Source organism: Danaus plexippus, chromosome Z, assembly GCF_018135715.1.
Source record: "Danaus plexippus chromosome Z, MEX_DaPlex, whole genome shotgun sequence".
Lineage (NCBI taxonomy): Eukaryota > Metazoa > Arthropoda > Insecta > Lepidoptera > Nymphalidae > Danaus > Danaus plexippus.
In genome coordinates, this window is record NC_083559.1 from 13,418,563 (window position 1) to 13,431,261 (window position 12,699).

At 31.0% G+C, this 12,699-nt stretch overlaps 1 protein-coding gene across 4 annotated transcripts in view; it reads right to left on the reverse strand.

Annotated features, from left to right (window-relative positions):
- LOC116777326 (unconventional myosin-XVIIIa) overlaps positions 1-12,699 on the reverse strand; it is a 112,106-nt gene that overhangs the window by 74,613 nt on the left and 24,794 nt on the right. Inside the window, exon 1 of one of the 4 annotated variants that reach the window (XM_032670811.2) lies at positions 5,462-6,523. The exons of 2 other annotated variants lie outside the window; for them this stretch is intronic. In XM_032670811.2, the coding sequence (XP_032526702.2) occupies positions 5,462-6,424 (963 nt within the window). In that variant the 5' untranslated portion in view covers positions 6,425-6,523. Of the gene's footprint in view, positions 1-5,452; positions 6,524-12,699 lie in introns of those variants that run through there. One more of the 4 variants, XM_061526485.1, reaches the window with a different exon arrangement.

A 12,699-nucleotide genomic window follows, 5' to 3' on the forward strand; every position in this document is an offset into this window, starting at 1 on the left:
CATTATTCTGATATCCATAGATAATTATATTACATCATAGATTATTTTCACTGGGACATATGTTTCTTAATTTTTTTTTAGAGGTAACATTGTGTGAAATTTCAACATTTCGAACTCAAAATACTCACATGTCAAGAGTGACCCTTGACATGCAAGTGTCAGCGATAGATACTATCATAGTATTCAACGTTGCACGGCGTTAATTACGACATCAGTCGATCCAGCGTCAGTCATATCAAAAATATTATTGCTTAATTATCTTTTCGATTTTGATACGCCTAAATTACACAAGTAACGTAATTGATTTCGTTCATTATGACTGTTAAAGATTTGAATTTGAAATTTTTATACATTTGATTTCTTTGTAAGAAATTCTAATAAATCGTAAGAGAGATTTATATGATAATTATTGTAAAGATTCAATTAAGCCGCAATCGGTTAGGACGTGAGCTCCACTATGTATTGTAATTTATACCATCTTGATACTCGGTGTTAAAATCATTGTGAGAGAATGCGTATTAGCAGCACATCGATAAAATGTTTCTTTACAAAATCAAACAATAATACAGTCGTAAAGTTCCTAGTTTATTGAATCGTTCCCTCAATCTATATACACTATGAGACTCGTTACAAATGAGAATATATTTTAGTGAAAAACATTCTTTAGTTTAAAGCAAAAGTAATAAGGTGGACAATGGACAAAACGGGACACAGCTGGTTTTCGTTATAACAAGACGATCCCGTAACAATGTATAATCGTTTAATGATATCCCAATGTAGATCAACACAAAAGAAACATGTGAAATTTCTCCTCGCTACAAGGTCGTTAATACGTCTAGAAACCTCTGTAAAGGCTGGCGACGAGTTACTTGTTAAAAATGGTAACTTGATTACGTTTTATGGCACTCATTACGTCAACTTGCGCTCAGTTTTGTTCATTTAAATAATAACAGAAATGTTCTAAGACAATTTCTTGTTAGCACTTGCAATACTTAATTATGACATCGATATTTTTCCCACCGTTCAATTACAGAGGTCCTTATATCATGGCTTAAATTTTTTTAATAACATACAAAATACTGGATGGCTTACGGTAAAATATATTTAATTAAGTCGATATATATTTATTCATTTAAAATATATGTGAAGGTATTGTAAACATTCCTTGCCGAAAAACAAAGAAAAAATCTGTCATCAGGTAGGTGTTATTAGTGGTGAATGTTTAATCCTGACGCGAGCTTAAACGCTCTTAGAATACTTATACGGCGAGGGCAGGAAGCGGAGACGTGTTAGAATTCCGTCTTCATAGTTCATATATCAGAATAGAACGTCCATTTTAGGAACACAACTCTAAATATAACATATTACAAAAAATTACTTTAATGTATGGCTCGTCATAAAAATATTCTATTTGTATATATTTTTTTAAAAGAATAAAATGTTATGATCATATTCAATGACTATACTACACGATACAGTAATACAATATCGGTGTAATCTGTTCTATGATGAAAGGATAGCAGCTATATATATTTATTTGAAAACCAGGCAATAAAATATATATGACGGATATCGTAAAAGGAATGCCGGATATCAACATCGTGTGGCGAATTCATAATGGTTTGTTTGATGCATTTTTGTTTCATAGGGTTTTATGGTTCACGTCCTCCGACAGCTTGCATTAGAGACACGATGCATTTATAATAATAATTACAAAATCTACATAATATATAAATAAAATTTCTTTGATTGTCACGTCCGAAATAAAAGCTTACCTACAGTTTAAAAGCGACGGCTGGTGAACATTTTTATAGGATTATTGCTGACGGTTATATATATTAAAATATATATACTTCTGAATACATACAATAAATATCAGTAAATAAATAAAAAAAAACATTATTGAATGAAAGCTTTTAATATGTTAATGAAGCTATAATCTTTTAAGGCTATACAGGAAGGACAGCTCACTGATAGTGATGTAAGTAGAGTATACAAAACAATCGATAAACGAACTTCACTATGGACATAAACTCTAAAGTTAAAATAAACAGTAGATAGTGTGGTTTATATTAACAAGAGTCCATACCTGCCAGAGTACACTTGAAACATAAAGGGGACTATCAAAACGATTTAAGCACTCATGTAATAATAATAATAATCAATCGATCGATCATTTGTTATATCAATTGATCCTCCAGACCTGCATGAATCATTTAATATCATCTTCTGATTGTGGGTGAACTTTGAAGCGATGATATCACTGTAGGTACACAAAGGAATACTAATCCTTAAATTAACTTAGTGCAAACACTTAGCTCAATTGAATCGAGATTTAACAATGTGATTACATACTTAAAACGTTTTCAAATGTTATATTACCAAAATTGGTAACATTTTCATGGTCATTTTAGACGTGAGATGTATAAACCTTAATCAGGCTTTTTAGGATAGGATAGGATAATTTAAGAATAGAAAATAATATTGGTTCCCCCTACTATGAGATCCTTTAAAGGTACTCCCTTATTTGAAATCAAAGCCTATATGGGACTATTTACATGTATTATTATTTTATATTTACATATTTGCTAAACTAGAATAGATAAAGACAAAACTAAGACGATTTTGCGATTGTGAATGTCAACGATCGGAACCCTTACTACGCAACAATTATACAAAGATATTTTATTCTCTCACTCATATACTATAATAAGTTCGATGATTTATGAATGAAAATCTGAAAATTATTTTTGCTTAATTCGAAACAAACCCGTGGTAAGGGCGAAGAAGTCGTGATTGAAGTGTACAATGCACGCTGCACTTTCGTAACATTACGGCGTGGGTGCGCCTTATAAGACTGTAGGGTTCACCGTATCCACGACAAATTCCGGATTTATTATTCCTTCCATGACAGATTTAATTTCTTTTATATATTATTTTCTATATTAATACAACGATAGATTGCCTTCCATTTATTACAGAGTAATAACTACATGAGTATGTAAGTGAGGATTTCCTTTGTATTTCTTAAATTAAATAACTTTATCTATTTTATCGGAAGGAATAATAAAACCATTCGTAAAAAAATAACTTTACTTTTAATTGTAGACGATAAAAGCTCGGTCTACTGGTTCCGTTTATGTACGTCAACTCTTAAAATAATATAAAACAATGTAATATTAATATTATATGTATTGTATCCGAGATACGAGACAATCTACGCAATCAGTTAGAACACGGGTCAAGGTGAGTGCAATACGTGTTAATTGTTTACATGAAGCTAAAAATAAATACGTGTGACATTAGAGCTCTTTAAGACATTTTGTACGACACTTATATAATTGAATCTTATCATGTAAATATTACACTAACTTTTTGTACGTCTGTTTATGTCTTTTTTACATTTTGTTTAATTTTACTAAGCTATAGGATAAACCTAGGAGGAGATTGGTAGGATATTTAAATACGAACTCTCCGGCACTCGAGCGACTAACTATTTTTTTTCTTTAAGGTTATAAGATACCATGTAAATATACATCTAAGTACAGAATTTTCACAAAGAACAGTAAAGAACGTTAAAAAAACCATCAATAAATTTAATAGTGTAAATATTTTACTACGAAAATAAATAAATAGTTACTTATAATAAATTTTACCTATTATTTATATTTTTAACTGAAAAACTAAACTACGTACAATTTTATTAGATGAAAAAAAAAATACACTAAATTTGATTGTTACAACAATTATTTCGGGGGTCCATAAAAATATATTAATAAGAAATAATATTTTTTTCTTTATTTCTCAAGTTAGTATGTTCTAACTAAATTCAGCTTAACAAATCAAAATGTTTCCTAATCGCTACTGCACTTAATTCATTACAAATGATACAAAAAAACAGGACGACAATTAAAACGCTATAAGTTTTACTTAGTAATTATATGAATCACTGTCATAAATGTAAATATGATGGTAATGACAAGGCAAATGTATTTCGCAACACGATTTGGATGTAGGAGATGAATAAAGATTAATATAGCAGAGATCTTACATCACCATTGTTTGGTGAGGCCGACTGAGCTTTCAATTATTATCTGGGTGCAACTTCAACACGTCTTTGAATTTATATCGATTTAAATCAGATAATTACAATGAATGTTTTACTGAAACTTACTAGGCAATAAGCATGGTTGTGGAAACGTAAGTGTCACTAAGATTACAAGGCTAGTTAAATCATCCAATTGGTAAATATGTATAACAAAATTTGGCTAGTTTTATTCAGCGTACGTAATTTCTGTGTTGCTTATAGTTGAATTGAATATGCGAGATCTAGTTTGCTTAATTGTACTACATAATAAGAATAAACTATCTCTGTAATAATTCAGTCACAGTAAATCAGGCAATAACAATTCAAATCATGTGATAAAAAAGGAGTATACACACTTGATTTGTATTCGCTCTAACATCGTTTATGTAAGAACGCCTTGTAAGTTGTAACGCCGTCACATTGGCGATTTAATGCACGCAACGACTTCATTTACATATATGTATGTACATTACATTTACTTTACCAGTGTTACTGCTTCGTTATAGTTTGTTATGGTAAGTTATAAAACTGAATATTAATTTAAGTTAGACAGCTGATAACGCAGTGTCAGGTTACGTGAAGTTGTTAGTAGTCTACTATTTAGTTATAATCTATTTGAGCACATGAGCTTTTGAGGGTATGTGCAAAAACATACCTCTTTAGCATTGTACGCAATAAACCAAGGCTGTATAACATATTGAATAGAATTAATAAAGAAACAATTTTATAATAACGCACTAAGCAGAAGCTAAGTTAATTTAAAAGGCGATTCGAATGTAGCTTTTCTGTTGTGTATAACATAATCCCATAACAAAATCGCCAGTTGCAAGAATCCATAAATCACAACAACCTCTTCTTTGTAACAGTTCTTGTGTTTACATCTGTCTCGTAGCCGACGGTTCCGAAAGTCAGACGATTTTTAAAAAAGTCCTAAATATATTAAACCACGTACATTGTAGAAAAATCTTGTATGCGATTTAGAAGGCGTCTCATAGTTTCAGAAACACAGAATATTTTTTATGAATTTCTGTATTTTATGTTCTGAGATAAAATATTAAGCTTTAGAGATAAGTGATACAAACAGAGGTGCGCTTATCTATAGTGGTTCCACGATAAGACGAGAAAGTACTTATTGCTGGCCAACCTTTGTAAATCAAAAGGTTTTTATCTTGTAAATCTGACCCGATAATGTGGTACAAAGTAACTATAAAATAAAATTAACTCTATAAACTTTGTTTGTACGACGTAATCCGTGACCGCCTCTCCCTGTTTAATGTTATTCAACATTGTGCTATTTGTTGCGATACAGATACTTATAAAAGGTTTCCAGTGATATAAAATTTTAGATCAATATTTTGTACCCACCGCACTTACCTCGTATGGTGGCGGCGATTGAGAGGAAAACTCGCTCCAGGGTCTAAGGAGGGCACGATCCGAGTCAGCTCCATTTGAGGCAAAATTGACGCCACACCTTCTCCACAGCGAGTATTCATACAGCTTACGCCAAGGAACACCGTCGTTCTTTTTCTTTCTTATACTGCCTCGTAATGATGGGGTTCGGACAAGTGTCTCATTTGGTATTCCGTTTTTGCTAGCGCCGCGCCACGGTGGTTTGGTTCCGTTCGAACTGGTCTTTCCATTGGTAATGGAATTAGAAGAACCTACACGTGTTACAGTATTTTTTGGATGAGTTTGTACTTTTTTCTTCTCATCTAGATGTTCTAACTGGCCAAAATCATCAGTGTTCTTTATTCCGTCAGATTTAATATCCTCAATTGTTACAACAGCTGATTTCCTTTCCTTATAGCTTCCACGTGATGAAGTCCTGGTAAAATTATTTTTCCACTTGTCCCCATCAACTTCATCATTAGTTTGAGGTGTTACACTATCATCAGCATATCGCATGCGGGCTGTTTTCATGAGAGAGGCTTTTGTGTTTTGGGAGAACAAACGTTCACAGGGGTCGGCCGGCTTGTTTTCATTTCGGAACTTAAAAGTTTTTTCTGAGTCAGTGTCGCTGTGACCATCATAAGAGCTGGTACTATTACTGAATGTTTTCGTGTTCCCGTTGTTTTTCGATGAGCAATTGTCGTTTTTAACAGCTTCTTTAATTTCTATGATGCAATCGCTGCGGTAGGATTTTTTGGATTGCAAGCTGTTGTTCGAGTCGGATTTGGCAAGAGGATTGTGTTTGGAATCCACACAACCATGAGCGTGCGATTTGCCCGTGCAGTGTTTGTGAATTTTTGCAAGAGCCGCCAAGGTCTTATTACCACTGGGTGACAAATCGTCGCCACAGCGTAACGACTGCTCAAATGTCCCTTGGATGTGAAACATCTTCTTATCCACTCACACTACACTCACAATATATTTATTAAACATCATCTTGTGCTGTACAGTTTTTTCAACGATATAAATATAAAGCTTTTGTCAAACCGGCCTGATGATCAAATTACTTACAGAAAACAGTGAAAACAAAAATAGTAAGAAAACATGACTAAGTCACACACCTTCCATTTAACCAACTTTCATTTAAATACTTATTTGAGTAGAGAATGTATGTAATGGGTTTCACTTAATTATCTATGTAGGTTTATGGCTGATGCTGCTTACTGCTTACTCACGCTAATACATCAATATATCTTTAGCCTCAATCAATTAGCTCATACAGTACTGCAAACTTTGTTACTTTACCAATTATGAAAACTAAAATCCCATAACACAAATCTAAATATTTAATGTTATGCAAACAAATCCGTTGACACAATATTAACATTAACAAATAAAACAAATTATTGCATTCAAATGTCCACACAGTTATCATCTGGTGATTTAAACGAGCCGCTATGCGGTCGACGCATTGAACTTTAATTGCATATTAAATATTCATAGTAATTTGTGTCAACGTCGGCTTACGGTGACTAAATGTCTACCTCCGCAATAGTGCCTTCTTGTGTTCTGGTTTGTATTGTCATGTCACAGATATTACGCAAGACACATCTATATTCTTATAATATATAACATGCCAACTAGACCCCAATCGCAATAATGTATCGCAGATAAAATTCATTCTAGTTTCGATCATTCCTAAAATCGCTCTTAAAGTTTCCATATAAGTGACACAGAGATGACAACTATGATTTATGTTTTAAGATTATAAGGTGATTTGATAAGTATCGTTCTATATTTGAAGTACATTTGCAACGAGATTTGCAAGATACACCAATACATTTGAAGACTAGTAATAAGATAAGTGATTTCTATAATCTATTTCATACATTTCGATGGCCACTTTCTAAAGCCGCTCGCCTACATGAAGTCCCTGTTAGCTCAGTTATCAGTGCGTCAATATTTTGACTATCGTTATCAGCTCTTATTCACACCTTATCGTGGGAATGAGGCTTCTTTGCTTTATATTTTATATGATATATTTTATAAATGATATCAATGACATCGAGAGCAATAATAACGAAATAACAATCATATTTCTCTCTACTGATTCTCGATGTCTCTCATCTAAACTTTGTTTGAACAAGAAACATCATCTTCCCACAGCTTAAAACCTTTAGGAGGCAAAAATGAAAACAAAAGAATATCACATTAAATAAGACTTAATACCTACAGCGTATAGTCTAAAATCGCTTGACAGATATTCCGTGTGTGTAAATATAGCCTAAATACAAGAAACATTGGTCAACATCGAATGCAAATTTGTGTAACGACACAGATCCCACCTATTCGATAATATTGAAATTGTAATTGCACAATGACTACTTACATATACATGACCATTGATAATTATCAAATTAAATTATAATTTAACTATCAACTCTTGGAATTAAGTTTTTTTTAATGATCATTTAATATTACAAATGTTTATATTAGAGTAATGATCTTTTCAATCGGATACTTTCCTATTGTCTCGCAAGACGTACAGTCTCTTAAATTGTACCTAAGTATTGCTAGTTATTAATTTTGCAACACCCAACTACCAGTCAGTCAACAGCTGTCCTAATCAATCGTGACTAACTATCGGCTAAACACTTATCTTCAGACATTATCCTGTTGTGATGAAACTTCAAGTAACCTATAGGACTCTGTGAGAGTCAACTCCATAGATAAATTTAACAATATTATAAAAACAAAGGAAGTCAATTCTAAAATCAATTAATTGCAAAACTTCACGTGTAATCCGAGAATAGGTATAACTCTTTAATCGTTTTTTTTTTTAATCCGTTTATCTTTAAAGCTAGTGATGTATTTTAAAATGTATAAAGTATTTTTCCAAATGTCATAAATTTGAATTTTTAAATGAGCGTATAACATTTTTAACCTGTTTTTGATACGATGTTTAATGTTTGATGGAAACTGGTTTGAACATTTTGTAAAACTTTAAAATATTTGTACAAGAAAATTATATTGTAAATATCAGGATAATATAAGTTTAAAATAAGATTAACCTTAGCGATCGATAAATCTGTAAGGCTAACAAATTCAACGTGACTTGGTTAAATAGGAAAAAAAAATTGAAAGTTCTGAATTTATATAAGTATTACATGATATATACATATATATAGGTAAATATAAAATAAAGTCTTTTTTTTTTTATTCAGAAGTAACCCTGTACTGTTCTTTGTAAATTAAAAGCATATAAAGCATTTTCTTATACTGCAAATCATATAGTATAGATTGTGAAAAAGATGATAATTACAGAGACATTTACGACATGAAATAAAAATTATAATGACATCGGAAACTAGTAATTAAATTTCTATTATAATATATAAAAACACATCACCGCTTTACTGATAACATATGGTCTCAGACTGCACATTTATTACTATAAGTGATTACATCATAACACATTTAGAAGGCAATAATCCGACACGAAGATACGACTTTACCCTCAATATTATTTTCAACCACAATTATTAAGTGTTGATAAAATAAATAAGAAGGCATACAAACGATTTTATGACGATAATATTAGCAGCATTTTGAAGATTCAGAGAGAAGAAATATATAAAGAAAATATTTGATTAATAATAATATGAATTTGTTACATTAAGTTTATAAACGTTGTTGAAGTCGAAGAATTTAAGTGGACCGTTTAAAATTAAATCATGTCGCATAGCTGTCGTCGTCATTTAAATAGCCAGCAAATAAGCAAACACAAGTCAATTAACGAGTCGAGTAGGGGGAGTGAGTTATACTGTGTGGTTTAAATACTCGGAAACCAGGAACGCTCGTTTTATTTAAACCATATTCATAGGCTTCCTTTTACATTGGGAGTTGAGACATTCTGCGACACCAGGAGACACAAAGAAACGTATTTTTTTTTTAAATTTATATTTTGTTACTTATTGAGTGTATACGGTCATTAATTAAGTTCATTATCGTTACTTTTATTTTGAGTACATACGTGCGTTAATTACACTTATATGCTTTAGCGAAGACCATACTGACGTTAACATATTGTCGTAGGAGCGAAAATACATCTAAATTACATGTTATGTTAAATAAATTAAAGTACAGACATGCGGATGCAGGTTTATATTTATATGCACTCTGCTTTATGGCCACTGGTAGCTAGTTAATTCACATGTTAAGTTAGAAGCTTCTTAATCTGTAAGTGACGATTTATCTCCATGTTCGTCATCATGCGAGCAATAAACATATGTACATTTCTTTTATTACAGCATCATATTGGTCAGAAGGATATTTTACGATGATGGTTTTAACAGCTCGATATAGTTTACCTTTAGCTAATATTTCTATCAAAATCAATGCTCTATAAAATTTTATATGACAATTTTCATAACAATATTATACACAACAAAAAAATGTTCTTTGAATAATATTAGATTATAACATCTTTGTCAAATTTATTTAATTAATTTTAACTTAATAAACTTTGAGAATAAAGAAAAATATTTTTTGGAATACTTATATTTGTTTCAATTAAATCTATTTTTTTTGGTTATTATTTTAATCTCAATTTTCATTTGAGGGTAGACAAAACATTTAAGAAGATAAAGAAATCTTACCCGTTCCTGAGTAACTTCATTTCAGAGCTATAATGGTTTTTACTTTTTAGCGTATTGTATTTACTATTTAGTATTATAAATTACAAATATTATGCGCATTTCTTACAAGACATATATTTCTTTGTACTTGGACTAAAAATATTTTTTATGTATTTATTATATTGAAATGACAAACAGCCTGACACGATTCTCAAACGGTTTTCGATTAGCGGAGACGAATAGCAATCTTCGTGAAACAAAAACCAAGCAAGGCCGCGGTCGACACATAGTTGTGAGTACGAAGATAACGAGGATCTTATCTATTAAAAGTAAACATGTGACAGAACAAAAATGCATACGTATTGAATTCAACAGGTTAACGAGTAACAGATGTTGCTATCGTGTTCCAAGAACAATACAACACACGGTGGGGCATACAAATGACAGCAATTAGCATTTGACAGATCGTGATGTGTGACAACAAAATACTTAAAAGAACATTGTCAGATAGCCTACTACAATAACTTATTTTGCATCAAAATTAAGACGACAAATAATGGTACATATATTGTAGACTTACTCACATACCTGCAAATTCTAAGTATTTCATTCATTTTCCATGATCTATTCTAATACATGAACCAAATGACAACGCGATATGCGTTCTGTGATTAGACAAAATCTTTCAGTAGTTTTTAAATGACAAAAGAATCCATACGTTACAGTTCTATAATAAAAAAAATCGATTGCATTAACTTAAATTCGACTTTACTGCTATCAATTGAGACAAATTACTTACAACCAAGATAGTAAATATCTCAAGCGATGAATATTCAATATTCAAATTAATTACAAAAAAAAAAAACTATTACGTATTCATAAAGTTGATATTTGAAATTTAAAGAATGATCAACGAATAATAATATATAACTCTCTCTGTTAAATATATTTGTACAATTCATAGCTGTTACAATATGAACTACGTGACATTTCATGAGTTTATTATAAGTGTACTAAATTCAAATTATTTAACATAGTCGCTGATATTATTTAGAATTAACGATCTCAAACAAAACGTTTAAACTTTATAGCATTACGAATTGAATTATCTCCTTACGAAGGTTTTACATTTTAGCACTAAGATAAGTATTATGACGGAGGATAAGTAATTGCAGTTAGATATACATTACATAGAGTCTGGACACTCCGATGTGTCCAAGGAAATCTTGTAGGGAACAGATATAAAATATAATAAAATCGAAATCTATAAAAAGTGAAAATAATGCCGCCTTCGCAACGCCCACTTCACAAGTACACTTCACGGCTATTTCACTAATATAAGAATTTGTTACTCATCCACTGGAGACGATTTCACTGTCCAAAATTAGTCAAGCATTTACCATGTAATTATACAAAAAAAAAAAAATACTATTTTAATTTTATATAAATAAAAAAGCGTAAACAAGTTAAAGGCGAGACGCTAACTTTCTAAGTTAAATGATAATTTATAATTATTTGAACAGTAAATTAAAATCAGCAGCGAATCGTGGACAGTTAAAATATAAGGCATGCGATACCAGTTTGAAACGCGTGGGATGGGGACGAGTGCGGGGAAATTTTAGACAAATAGAAATAGTTAGTGCATTTAGATACGAATTTATCGACAACGCTGAATTACCGACAGCAGCAGCACTAACTCAAGACGAAATTCTTACGAAATAATGCTAACCTAAAAATATACAAATATCCTAAAATTTTAATTCAATAAAAACAACTGTGATTATAGTTTTTGGTTAACATATTGTATAATATAATCTGACTTCTCACAAGATCTGCTGTATAGTAAATAATAATATTAGTCATTGACAAAGACCCCGCTTCGATCTTTGTCAAATGAAACGAATGAGTCTACAACTTAAATATATTAATTCAACCAACCGTATCATACTACAAAATATAATGAAATTGAAGCAACATATTTAAACCAACAACAGACAAATGGTTTATTCCATCATTAACTTTAACATAAAGAGGCATGGATGCCGTTGAATGGCATACCTTTGGAGTTATAAAAGTATTCAACGATATTAATACAGCATTACCGTCTTCAGACACGTTCCGAAGACACATCCCGCGTCCACTCCGATACTAAAATAGTACACTTAATTCCAATTCCTTTTATAGATACAAATACGTTCATTATACCAATGTTTTAATTATTTAACTTATGTACTATAATTTTTTATAATAGCATAAAAATATTTAAACGAATTCTCTCCTCGTCTAGACTGAGATGAATTATCTTTTTGTTTGTTTTACGTAATTTCTCTAGTTATATGACGCATTCGTTAGATAATAAAGATAAGGCTATGTTAAAAATATTAAAATATTATTTTCAACGTGAAAATATTGCTATGTTAATTTCATAAAATACGACGACTTTCCTGTTTATAATGCTAACGAGTCGGTATAAATTGTGTTCGATTCGTTCCATACGAATGATTTGTTACGATTACTTTAAGAACATGTTGTAAACATAACGTTAAAATTTTATAATAATACATATATAATTAAATTACTTGAATA